The sequence below is a fragment of the Pseudophryne corroboree genome, chromosome 1 (assembly GCF_028390025.1).
Source record: "Pseudophryne corroboree isolate aPseCor3 chromosome 1, aPseCor3.hap2, whole genome shotgun sequence".
NCBI classification, from domain to species: domain Eukaryota; kingdom Metazoa; phylum Chordata; class Amphibia; order Anura; family Myobatrachidae; genus Pseudophryne; species Pseudophryne corroboree.
Genome location: NC_086444.1, coordinates 159,422,093 through 159,436,128, shown reverse-complemented (window position 1 = coordinate 159,436,128; position 14,036 = coordinate 159,422,093). Strand labels below are relative to the sequence as shown.

Below are 14,036 nucleotides of genomic sequence, written 5' to 3'. Positions count from 1 at the left end.
GAGCGGCGTCGCTCATTTTATCGTTAAGTGTGTATGGACCTTTAGGCATGTTAGATGAAATGTGAAAACATCGTTGCCAAGGCAAAATGAGCAGGTTACAGGCATTGCTTGTAAACGAAAACAAACACATTGATGCACTAGGTCATGTTGGTTATTTTAATAAACAAATTACTATTTAAGAAAAAAAAAAAGCTTCAAAGAAAACTGGAACAAAACTGCAAAATAAATGGAGTATAGCAATTGTAGAGTGGACTCCAGGACCAGTCACCTACTTCATAGTCTGGTCCTCCGAAATGGGACTTCTTCTTTAATTCAGTCATTGCATTTCTGTAGGCTTCCTCTACTCTCCTCCTCTTCTCAATCTCCTGCAGGAAGAAATTCTAAATATTACTTTACATAAACTTTGGCTTAGGCAGTAAATATTATTGGATGTTCTCGATACAAAGTGAGGGGTCGTCCATATTAAGCCCTCTGAATCCGTTCTGTAAACTTTATATTTGATATATCATTTAATAAAATGTATTAACATAAGTGTATGAAGGATTATCAAACTCTCTAGACAAGTGATGTCACAAACTGTACAATAAAGCAGATAACGAGAACAGCCGCAAACGCTCTTCTTTTCCCAATATCTGGTCTGCTACACTAGCCATTGGTCATAGTCTCCACCCACTATACAGTTCCATATGGTCGGGTTCTCTGTAGTCTTCTCCCAGTGATACATATTATTCCCATTGTAACCTTTCCCGACATACTGTACTATTCTCCTCTCGAGCATGTTCAGTAAAAAGCAGTTACTGAATTTAGTATTTCTTTCTTGACGTTGGCCTTTGATCTCGGCTCTCTTGTGACATACGCTACATGTGTGGCTGGCGTCACTTTGTAGTTTGGTTGACTGATAGCTTTGGCTGCCAGACAGAACTTATTTTACATATAATTCCTCCACCCATCAACTGGCAGACGAGTATAACCGTTATGGGGTATTAAAGCAGAACGCTGGTTACATAGGCTTGTGCTATAATCCTTTCATGTGGTGGTCACACAAGACGCATTTCTTGAGATCTGCCTGCACCTTCATTAGCTTTTCATTACAGTTAGACACAAGTGGAGGTGGTTCCTTAGAAGGCAGGACAAGTACAAAGTGCAGGCGCACTGCGGTTAGATGGATAGCACCTCATCTGTGATCCATCTACCAGAAGCTTTGGAGATGCTAGCCCCCATCTAGTCTGACTGCCCAGCCTGCTTTTCCTAACCTATTAGAGCAACAACATTTCATTACAAAAGCAACACTACAAACGCATTAGGCTGAACAAACAAATATAGCTATTAAGTTCCAATACGTAATTATTAAAACACGCACAATACATATTGTACAATCTAGAGTCTATTGACTGAAATCTCAATTACAATTGACAGATTAGATCTTATCCACAGACTCTTACTTTTCAGTCTTATGGCCCAGTTTTCATTATTCTCTGGGTTGATAAAAGGACTACAATGCTAAACCTAATCCAGTGCTAGAATTGTAGAAATAAAATATCCCCTTTCCAACATACAGATGTGTCCACATACATCTTTTCTATATCCCGCCATGTATGGCACAGTTTTGCATGCCATAGACTCAGAGATTTAGCCATGCCTTGTGATTTTTCTTAATTTACTTCTTTAATATGTTACTTTATACATGTTCTATCATGGCAAATCATTTTAAAATCTATCCACTTGTTACTCGTTAAAAACAGCTTAGCCGTGTTTTGCATGTTGTGCCATATTTAGCAAAACAGCAAAGATGTAAGTGGACACATCTGTATATAGTCATAACATGGAAAGAGACACAAAAGGGATAGATCTACCAGACTTTCTAAAAAGGAAAAACAGAAGCGTTGTCCTAGCAACCAATCATATTCTGGCTATCATTTCTGTAGAATGTACTAGATAAGGAGATAGGCTGTAATCGGCAACATTTCTGCATTTCCTCTTTAGCAGGTTTGATGGTCTCCACCAAAGGCACTTACAGGGGAGGCTAGAAGGCGAGACATGACACAGGAGATAGGAAACGGCAAGAGCTGTATTATATAAAAACAGCAATTTATGCCGCTTCTGTGCATGCTAGGGCAACATACATCTATAACAGGGAGGTCCACCATACCTTATCAAGCCTCTTCTGCCAGCTGTCCTCCCGTTTAACCATAAGCTCAATGCAATGTGAGAGAGTGGCTAGAATACCAGCTGTGGTGGCTTTGAAAGTGATGGCTTCTCCTTTAAAATCTATACCATTAATTCCTTTGGGATTCACATGTGGGAACACTGAAATACAAACAAACCAATTAAATAAATGAAACTAACATTAGCTACATAGGTGTATATTCAACTGAAGTCGGATCCATTCCGGCATTCATTTGTCGGAATGGATACGACTTGGTCTATTCAATGTCATCTCAATTCGACTTTTAACAAAGTCGAATTGAGATGCAGGAGCTAGACGGGGGAGAGCCGCGGGCAGACTGAGAAGAGCAGCGCTACAGCAGCGGCTATATCCTGTTGAATTTGGCCCAGTTTCCCTCAAAAGTACGTGAAATCGGCAGCTATACCGCCGATTCACATACTATTCGACAAGTCGAATTCCCAGACTTATCGAATAAAAATAGCTGGGATTGAATAGGTCGAATCACGATTCAACCTTAAAAAGTCAAAAACTGCCGTCTTTTCGACAGATGGCAGCTTTTGACCCTAATTGAATATACCCCATAGACTGTAAAGTCATTGCAAACCACAGAGAGAAAACAAAAAACATACAAACAGTTTAGCTGTCGCACAACTTACAACATACTGTATTGAAATATAAAAGGAGATTCACTTTTCAACAGGTCAGACTATCATCTGCTTCAGAATTAAGCACGAGTGCCTGCGTGTACACAACTGATTGAAATTCTGATGTTCCATTCTAACATATGTACAATACAATTAAGTACTTTACGTATAATTACACATACACGAAAACTAGTAACTTTCCATTATATTTCCTCTTTGAAAATAATTTAATAGAAAAGGTTGAATAATTTACAATGTTATGAATTGACACAAGATCTTTAAAAAGGGTTAGTAGTTAAGTGTTCAGAACGTCAATACAGCAGTGGATGGCTTTAATCACTGGGCACATTAACTACATTTCTTAAAGTGCAAAACTTGAAAAAGAAAATAATCATAAACCACAAAGTATGCACGAGCACATTGTGTATAAAACATTAATAAACAGTAATATGTTGCAGACAATTAACATGTAAAAAAAAAAAATGATAAGAAAGCACTTACATTTTTCTCTATTGCCATTGCTGGTGTGAATGTAGTCTCCATCTGCATGGTTCTGAAGGAAGTCTTCTTCATCATCTTCAACCACTAAACAAGCAGAAGTAAGTAAGTATAGGCTGTCATGTCAGGTACATGCTGGCAAAGTGGTGACTAAATGTACTGTATAAAAGCAGAGTGCACTATATACAAGACAATAGCACAGAATCAACCAGCTAACAAACATGTCATTCTACTCCAGTTATTAACTAGTCACCAACCCTGTGTTACAGGATCATACACAGAGAGCCCTTGTGTGAATGTGTCTATGAGGCTAGCACTACCAGGAGATTAGGATTTGAGGTCCCTCCCAGACCCCTCTTCCTCAACCAGCTATGTAAAAGGGTATGGTTGAGGTTTAAAACTACAGTATACATACTTTGATTTCTATGTAAAACAGAAGAGCGGATACAGGCAGGGAATGTGCTACTGACCAAACAAAATATTCAATTAATGATATCTCCCTCTGTTATTGAATACAAGAGACTGAAAGGAGGGCCCTCATCTACCCCAGTGGGCTGACCAAGTACATGGCAGAGTGGTTTTCATGTCACAATAAGTCACATTAGTGGATTCTAGGCCTTATTCAGGTTTGTTAGCAAAGCACACTAATGGGCAAAACCATGTTGCACTACAGGTGGGACAGATGTAACTTGTGCAGAGCATTAGATTTGGGTGGGGTGTGTTCAAACTGTAGTCTAAATTGCAGCATAAAAGACAAAGCAGCCAGTATTTACGCTTAACAGAAACAATACATCTAAATCTCTCTGCACATATTACATCTCCCCCACCTGCAGTGCTACATAGTTTTGCCCATTAGAGTGCTTTTTTGATTTGCCAACAAATCTGAAAAACCCTCTCTGTAAGAAATGGAAAACTTGAAGGCCGACTGCCTATTCGTTCAGCTGGGCAAGCTAAGATATTATTGGATTTGCTTGTACGCTACCACTCTGAGTTCCTCAAAAGACATCCAACAGGTCATAATTTGGTTTGCAGTTTCCATTGTAATTCTTCATATTGTTCCTAAATGAGCCTCAAAAAAATGGCATCTCCCATAAAAAGGAGTTTTAAGCTGTGCACTTAACGGTCAGACTTGGGTGCTACAAAATCCCTGTTATAGCATTTGTAAGTAAGAGACAAAACAAAAAAAACAAACAAAATACAATTCTTCTAATATGACTACAACAGGATATAGAAGAGGAAATGCTCACTACAAATGGTAGAACATTGTCAAATGCCATTCCAAGTCAAAGTACCTTAAAAGGTGATTGGTTTAGAGGGGAATTATGCAAAATCACTCACAGAGCCACGCTCTCATGGATACTGGTACAACCCACAGAATAGCCACTGTCCTACACAGTGGAAGTAGTTCACTTATTTCACTTGCAATCATATGAGGAGACCTGGAAAACATGAACTCTTGGGGGTACTTGAGGACCACGGTTAAGAACCACTGGTGTAGGAAACGCACTTTAAAACAAAACAGACTCTATACAAGTATAGAAGTATGTTAGTGGTCGAAAGCAAGTAGGGATGTCCATAACTTGTCTGGCATAGTCACAACAGATACAACCACACCAGGCTCTCTATAACATGATCGCATCTAATGTGACCATTCAGAAACACCCACTGGGCGGTTGCTGGAATATATTTTTCCCGATAGCCACCAATCTCAACAGGGACCTCAGAGCCCCTCTGCACTGGGCAACCCTGCAGCAGCATTCTCCCCCTTGGCGGCTGCAGATTTAAGCAGCCACCAGAGAAATGTCAATCCAGCAGCCCTCAGACCTCCAAAGTATACCAGACAGGTGCCTCCTTTATCTGCCTCCTTTGCATTTTGATATATATTATGCAGATATAGTGCCAGATCAAGGTTTATAAAATCAATATTTAAAAGGTTTGTTTTCTCCCTGTTCCTGGTTTTGTGTGTCCTTTTGGATTATGGCAATCCTGTATATCTAGCAAGAATACCGATACGTGACCACCAATTAAGGATGATTACATTGGATTTTTGTACTCCCCGTAAACTACCTTCCTCATAATGCATCTGGGGGACACTGCAGCAATGACTTGTGGGTACAGGCCTGACAAAGAAGCACAGGCACTAAAATGTTAAGTGTTAAGCTCTTGAAAACATAGGTCACTATAACTCCTTAAAGCACAGACTCCAAGAGCTCTAAGGATTTAGAACTAGAGGACGAGGCTGCCCCCAGAAAGACTGAGAAAACAATATCCTGGTTTAAATGGAATTTTGAAAACACCTTCAGTAAAAAGGTATATAGGTATATGCAATTGTGGTCGAATTCCCGAAAATGTCGAAAAACGGGACATTTTCACCAAAAAAAAAAAATTCGACAATGCAATACAGTACTTTTCGCCAAAAAAACGGCCATTCCAAATTCGACTTTTTGAAATTCGGCATTTGTCAAGTTTGACATTTCTGCAATGGTACAAATGCGGCATTTCGACAAAAGTATATTCAATTGAAGATTGCAAATTCAACAACAGTGCTTTTAGACAGTAAATTAGTCATTTTCAATCCGCCACACTTTGCTGGAGGAATCTAATAAAAAAAATTAGAAACATGTTTTTTTTTGTGTGTTTTTTTTTTGGTAATAGCATATCTATTTATATTAGAAGGGATTAGGTACTTGGTTTGTCTATTTAGGAGGCACAAGTATTATTTATATATTTTAAAAAATATATATATATTTTTTTTTAAATGGAATGGTGTAAAAATCAGAAAAAAAAATTGCGTGGGGTCCCCCCTCCTAAGCATAACCAGCCTCGGGCTCTTTGAGCCGGTCCTGGTTGCCAAAATACGGGGGGGAAGAAATGACAGGGGATTCCCCGTATTTTAACAACCAGCACCGGGCTCTACGCCTGTTCCTGGTGCAAAAAATACGGGGGACAAAAAGAGTAGGGGTCCCCGTATTTTTCGGATCAGCACCGGGCTCCACTAGCTGGACAGATAATGCCACAGCCGGGGGTCACTTTTATACAGCGCCCTGCGGCCGTGGCATTAAATACCCAACTAGTCACCCCTGGCCGGGGGTACCCTGGAGGCCTCGGGCTTCCAGGGGTGAAGCCCGAGGCTGTCCCCCCAATCCAAGGGCTGCGGATGGGGGGCTGATAGCCTTGTTGAAAATGGAAGAATATTGTTTTTTGCAGAAGAACTACAAGTCCCAGCAAGCCTCCCCCGCAAGCCGGTACTTGGAGAACCACAAGTACCAGCATGCGGGGGGGAAACGGGCCCGCTGGTACCTGTAGTTCTACTGCAAAAAAATACCCAAATAAAAACAGGACACAGACACCGTGAAAGTATAACTTTACTACATACATTCCGACACACATACTTACCTATGTTGACACGCCGACTCTGGGCTCATCTCCAATGTCGACGTCCGGGGTACCTGAAAATAAAATTATACTCACCTGATCCAGTGTCCGGTTCTTTTATTGTAATTCACGTACTTGACAAAAAAAAAAAAAAAACGCATTAACCCGAACCAGACGGACTGAAAGGGGTCCCATGTTTACACATGGGACCCCTTTCCCCGAATGCAGAGACAGCGGCTGACCGCGGGTAACCCCACCGCTGACCGCAAAGTTCCCACCATTGAAACTAATGGAGGGAGCTGTGCGATGCGCGTCTGACAGCTCCGACGCGCATACAGCCAATCAGGAGAGTGCCACGACGTGGCGCTTCCTGATTGGCTGAAGGGACCTTTCTGTGACAGGAGTCACGGGGGGTCTCTGCATTCGGGGAAAGGGGTCCCATGTGTAAACATGGGACCCCTTTCAGTCCGTCTGGTTCGGGTTAATGCGTTTTTTTTTTTTTTTTGCCAAGTACGTGGATTACAATAAAAGAACTGGACACTGGATCAGGTGAGTATAATTTTATTTTCAGGTACCCCGGATGTCGACATTGGAGACGAGCCCAGAGTCGGCGTGTCAACATAGGTAAGTATGTATGTGTCGGCATGTGTGAAATAAAGTTGTATTTTCACGGTGTCTGTGTCCTGTTTTTAATTGGGTATTTTTTTTGCAGTAGAACTACAGGTACCAGCGGTTTCTCCAAGTACCGGCTTGCGGGGAGGCTTGCTGGGACTTGTAGTTCTTCTGCAAAAAACCAATATTCTTCCATTTTCAACAAGGCTATCAGCCCCCCATCCGCAGCCCTTGGATATGGGGGGGGGGGGGGGGTACGACGACAACAGCCTCAGGCTTCACCCCTGGCCCTTGGGTGGCTGGGGGGGGACCCCTTGATTGAAGGGGTCCCCACTCCTCCAGGGTACGGCCAGGGGTGACTAGTTGGGTATTTAATGCCACGGCCGCAGGGCGCTGCATAAAAGTGACCCCCGGCTGTGGCATTATCTGTCCAGCTAGTGGAGCCCGGTGCTGGTCCAAAAAATACGGGGGACCCCTACTCTTTGTCCCCCGTATTTTTTGCACCAGGCGCAGAGCCCGGTGCTGGTTGTTAAAATACGGGGGATCCCTTGTCATTCCCCCCCCCCCCCCCCCGTATTTTGGCAACCAAGACCGGCTCAAAGAGCCCGAGGCTGGTTATGCTTAGGAGGGGGGACCCCACGCAATTTTTTTTTCGGGTTTTTTACCATTTTTTCAAGTTTTTTTTAACATTTTTAAAAATCTTATCAAAATCCGTCAAATCGGCCGTTTTTCGTCAGCGGGACTGTCGAATTCGTTTTTTATTGAATATGTCGAATTCCGGCACCCACCTGCCGGAATTCGACGGTCGAATTGTGTCGAATTTAAAAACGGGCGAAAAAGTGCCGCAATTCGCCCGGAATTGCATATACCCCGTATAGTCTAAAAAACTACTGCCTGAATGAAAAACAAGGGGAAGCGTACAAGATAGGTTAGCCAACTCAGAGACGCATCTAGCAGACGCAATGGGCAGAAAAAAAAAAAAAAAAAAAAAACAACACCTTCCGCAACTCCACAGTTTCAAGAAGCTCGAAGGGTGGCCTTTGAAAAGCCTCCAAAAACTAAAAATGTGATTCCAGAGGAATAGATGGTACGTAGGGAGACTGAATTCAAAGAACATACAAAAAAAAAAAAAAGTCTGTACCAAATGTGTTTAGAAAAGTGCTGACAGAGCAGAGAACTGACCCTTGAAAGAAGAGAAGCGAAGGCCCCAAGTCAGTACACACTGAAGAAAAGGACGAAAGACGCAGTAGTCTTAAGACCGCAGCTGAGAAACCCCGATGCTCGCACCATTAAGTCTGAAGCTTCCAGATATGATGGCAAATTCTGTAAGTGACTGGCTTACGAGCCTGAATCACAGTCTGCGTGGGTGTGGATTACTGGGTCAACAGTAACTAGGTTGACAGTCATTAGGTCGACACCTGAAGACAGTTAACAGGAAAAAGGTAGACAGGAGTTTAAAAAAACCAAATTGGTGTCATTTTCTTCGTAAAGTGACCGGGAACACCAATTAGTGCACAGTGTACCCTCGCATGGCGAGCGAGATTACTATTCCCAATTGTAGTCCACGTGGATCGTAGCGTATGAAAAAGTAAAACTAAAATAAAAAATCATGTCAACCGTTTCATGTTGCCATGTCGACCTAATGCCTGTCTACCAATAGTGGTCGACCTAAAAACCGTATACAGTCTGTAAAACCCGCCTGGAAAACCCACAAGCTTTCAAGGTCGGAGTCTCAAGGAACCATGCCGTCAGAACCAGATGAAATAAAGCAGGGTTTAGACAGGGGCTCTGATAGAGTGGGTCTTGTTGGAGTTTGATGCAAAAAAATCACCACCATCCACTGTGCTGATGACAGCATGCAAAGACTCCATCTTGAAACTTGCAGCAAACAGAGGGTAATTTAGCAGCTTCAAATTCAGGATTGAATGGAAGGACCCATTTTCTTACCAGGAAGAGGTTTGCTGGTATAGAGGAATTGGTACAATCATTTCAGAAACTAAATGAGAATCCACCACATCCGTTTGAACAGATCCTGGGGAAGAGGAGCAGCAATTATTACCTGCTAAGTCCAGGATGTATCCTCTAGAGCAGTCATTCCCAACCACGGTCCTCAAGGCACACCAACAGTGCAGGTTTTAGTGATATCCAGGCTGCAGCACAGATGGTTAAATCAAAATAACTAAGCTACTAATTAAGTCACCTGTGCTGAAGCCTGGATATCACTAAAACCTGCACTGTTGGTGTGCCTTGAGGACCGTGGTTGGGAAAGCCTGCTCTAGAGTCTAGACCAGTGATGGCTAACCTTGACACTCCAGCTGTTGTTGAACTACACATCCCAGCATGCCCTGCATCAGTTTTGATATTTGGTCATGCTAAAACTGATGCAGGGCATGCTGGGATATGTAGTTCAACAACAGCTGGAGTGTCAAGGTTAGCCATCACTGGTCTAGACCATGGGTCTGCAACCTGCGGCCCTCCAGCTGATGTGGAACTACACATCCCCGCATGCCCAGCCAAAGTTTTGCTATTAAGGCATGCTAAAACTGAGGTAGGGCATGCTGGCATGCTAGTTCCACAGCAGATGGAGGGCCGCAGGTTGAAGACTCATGCGGTCTAGACAAACTGATGCTAACAAAGAAGCCTGGAAAGGACTGGAGCCAGACATCCTGGAATCTGAGCAAGAAGGCCACTACTGCCAGATGATGGAACTGGCCCCCTGAACGTCATGCAGTCTGTTTCTCTGCTGGCTAGGTTCCGGGTTGGCAAGAATTTTGCTGCGCCAAGGCCCATGAAGGCGCCCCTGTAAGTGATTATGCTTTTGAAGGGCCAAGATCTTCCCCTGCCAGGCAATCAAAACGAACAAATAAAGGGAGTATATGCCCTAGGAGTTGAAACCGCAAGATAAGAGCCCTTGCCTCTAGTAGCCATAGATATAATCTTGATAAAGTAAGGACCAAAGAGATATTACCCTTCAAAGGGTACCGCCACTAAAGTATGTTTTGAGTCTGGGTCAGTGAAATAGGTCTTCTAGCAGAAACTGCCAAATCAGAGACACGTGACTGTAAAGAAGCAGCATCTAGAAAACCTTCTAAAATATAAAACAGAAGCCTCACATCTGATTGACCAAGGTAAGGAGAACATACCTCAAAAACCTCTGCTTCCTGAATATTATAGTTTGGTGAACTGCATTAATTAATTCCCAGATACCAATATGGGTAGGTGCATCCTCATCCCAGCCTAATTATCCTCCCAGTCCGGGTATACAAGCTCACCCTCTTCTTGCAAGGGACATGCGGTATTTGAATCTCTCTGGGGGTGGGGTTTGAAGTCTGCAATGAACACTTCCGAGCAGTTGCACATCTGGGAGGGTGCCAGAATCCTATCCATAGATGCAGACACCTTGGAAAGGCACTTTCCAATCTTACAGGCTCATACTGTCTCAGTGAAAGGATCATATAGAAGCTGAGGGGCCGTCTGGGCACAAGGGAGAGAGGAGTCCCTTACCGCTGACTGTCTACCCGCTCTCTAAGTACTGCAATTGCCTGAATCATGGCCTTAGCCCACTTAATTATCACAGACTCATCCATCGAACTACTTAATAGCCAATGCACAGTCTTTGTGTGCAGAGTGTTTCTGGCGCTGTGCGACCTTGGTAAAACTTGGGTCTCACATCTGGAACATACAGAATGCAGAAGAAGAATTTTGCTTTGGAAGCCTTTTCTGCTTACCCTGTCATGTTATGTAACAGACACTGAAAATAATAATCTGTATAATCTATATGCAAAGGCTAAAAAAAACCTGCCTAAATATCTTCTGATTTAAGAAATGCTGAAGGCAGAAAGGCTGAAACTAACCAAGCAACTTAAACCTGTCTAAGTTCTAACTGAAATAGTGTAGGAGAAAACACACAGTAATAAATCAGACTGCTAAACAGTACTATACTCTAAGAAGCTGCAGCCACCCATCAGCAGAGGTAAGTTTAACAAACTAAAAGGTGTGTACACGGTGAGATCCTTGCTATGCCCGATTTTGACAATGCGATTTCCCTTGAACTCCCGCAGAGCCTAAATAGCACAGATTTTGACAATCTGTACTTCCGATTTTGTCGATGTACGATTTTGACTAAGTGCCAATTTTGACTATACTTTGCACTGGATAGTACAATAAATAGTTAAGATTGACTTGCCTGCACAGGTCTATCTAGCCTTACGATACCGACCCCACGGAAGCGTGCATCGGGATCGAATCGATATCGCAAGCTGCCTAACACCTTGAGATGTGCACTAACTTTCCTTAAGATTTTGACTATATAGTCAAAATCTTACAGATTTATCTCACCGTGTGTAGACACCTTAATAACAGTTTAAAATCCCCAAAGTCAGTCAGCATTAGGTTTATCCTAGGATATATGCAGCAGGGAGGTTCACAGAACAATTATAAATTCTATTCCCTTGATGATAGGATGAAACGCGTTGGTACTGGAACTTACTGCAGACCCTTGATTCCCCCCATGGACAGATAAGCTATTCTTTTTATTTCTTGTAGTACGGCTTTAAAATTATCTAAAGAAGCCCAACTTCATGGGTTCTTGTGTGGGACTATATAGTTCCCTCTGACCAATCACCCTACATTGTACACTTCATATACAGTTTTAAAATGGTACACACTATGCTTAACTTTTTGTTTATTACATACACCCATGCTTGTTGCCCCTGATATCACCCAACTGCACTATTTGTATACTAGTAGGCATTCTATTCACTCTTTCAGCGGCAGGATACACAGGTTATCTACAAGATAACAACGGAATATGATGAGCGACAGTGAATATGCACTAATCGGGTCAAGGCTTTTCCGGCCTCCCAGCATGCATCGGGCCCATCCATACATCCCCGCCTTCCGACTCGGGCAAATCAGTTTTTTGCTTGTTGCGGCAGGAGCCGGACCATGGTCATAGGGCTGCTGGTTTTAAGCAGCCCTTAGCTTTCTTGTACTATTTTTATATAGTCTTACTATTTTATTTTTTGTGAGTGATCTTTCTAAACAGCATCTTATATGTACCTTAGAAAGAGTCGCTCCAACAACTCTCTGCCGGGTCGCGACAACACTTAGTCACGAGTACAGTGCTGTTTCGCCGGGCGTCTGTGTCAGATATACTAGCAGGTCCAGGAGACGTTACCAGGCTGTGGCCGGAGCATGGGGAGAAGGTAAGGCATCGGTTCCGCTTAGTAGGGGAATACGGACACAGACGCACTGTTTTGGGAGGACACTACCAAACAGTTGCCGACGCGGCTGCCCTCCACCCCCCCCCCCCCCCCCCCCGGGTGCACCAGCGCTAGGCCTTAGAGATCAGAGACTCCAGGAATACTATGAGGCCATGATCCCTAGGGTTGATGTCAGTGGGGAGTCAGACGCACTACTGGTTGCCCCTCCCCCAGGTTCATTACCAGTTTCCTCCGAGTCTCCCGTCATGAACTGTACCCCGCTTCCGTCACAGACGCTGTACACGAAGGGGGCCCAGTCGCAGCATAGGCGGTTGTGTGACTGGTGTGTCTGTGTTCACTATAGGTTCATGGAGCGGCAGTGTACACTAGTAGCGTCTGGATCCACTCAGCGTTCGCTAACATATTGATCGGTCCTGGAAGCGAGGCGAGTCTCCCTGTATCCCACTACTGATTACGGGTAATACAGCACTAAGTCTCTATCTACCCTTTTGAGTACGAATAGTTAGATAAGTGCCTATTGCATACGAGTCTGTATACATTTACTGTTGTTTGTTTCTTTTGCATTGCGTCTGAATACGTTAGATCTGTTTAAACATGATGCAGTAAAATGTTCTCCTACATACTTAAAATGTAGTTGTAGTTGATGTGCTCATATTGCTTATTATACTAATGTATAACATGTGACTGACATCTAGTGTGATTGCTGACTTTACTATTTTCTGTCAGTTTTGTGTATTCCGATCCTCTAATGCTGGTGCATGGGTAGGGTCTGATTGTATGTCAATTTAAGAAGCTTAAAGTGATTACAGTCACAAATTGTGTAATACACTGTGGAAGTGTTGATTATTTATCATATCTAAGACTGGCATAGGTGAGGAAGCTATACTCACAGCAATACCAACACTCATATCATGTTTGTCTTGCAAAGCTGTGTTATCCTCTCAGGATCTGGTTCAGGATGGTTTGTGTGCAAATTGTTTTAGCTTTCACCAGGGTTTCTTGAAAAATACAAAGTAGATTCACGTGCAGATGGATCCACCTTGGGCTATGTTTGCACAGACTTTATCCAGTATAGCTGAACGGATAATTCCTCCAACTCCTTGGCCAGGGATAAGTTACACTATTAACCCTTACATGCAGCTCCCCACCTATGGTATATCACTTCCAGCAGCAGCTTCTCAAAAGAAACAAGCTGATAAGCTCGTGGTAAGTAAATCTTCACCCTCACAGGCTACACATGATTCAGATGAGGAATCATCGGAAGATGACAGCTCAATTAATTCTACTTCGGCATACAAAGAGGAGGAGGAAGGTCTCAGCTCAGTGGATATAGCGGAGTTAATTCAATCTATGACAGCCATTCTGTCCTTAGAGGATTCAGCAGAGCCTGTTAAAAACCAAGGCACCTGTGTTTAAACGTCCCAAAACAGTCAAGACTGCGTTTCCAGGGTCAGACCAGCTGACGGAAATCATGGAAGAGGCTTGGGCTACGTCCAAAAAGACTTAGAGTTCCTA

At 43.1% G+C, this 14,036-nt stretch overlaps 1 protein-coding gene across 4 annotated transcripts in view; it reads right to left on the bottom strand.

The window, feature by feature from the left end:
* The window catches only part of CERT1 (ceramide transporter 1), a 298,892-nt gene that overhangs the window by 43,765 nt on the left and 241,091 nt on the right, over nucleotides 1–14,036 (bottom strand). For all 4 annotated transcript variants that reach the window (XM_063963825.1, XM_063963826.1, XM_063963827.1 and 1 more), the window contains 3 exons: nucleotides 3,313–3,396; nucleotides 2,150–2,307; nucleotides 273–365 (listed from right to left, as the gene is read on the bottom strand). In XM_063963825.1, coding sequence (XP_063819895.1) covers nucleotides 273–365; nucleotides 2,150–2,307; nucleotides 3,313–3,396 — 335 coding nt within the window. The remainder of the gene's footprint in view (nucleotides 1–272; nucleotides 366–2,149; nucleotides 2,308–3,312; nucleotides 3,397–14,036) is intronic.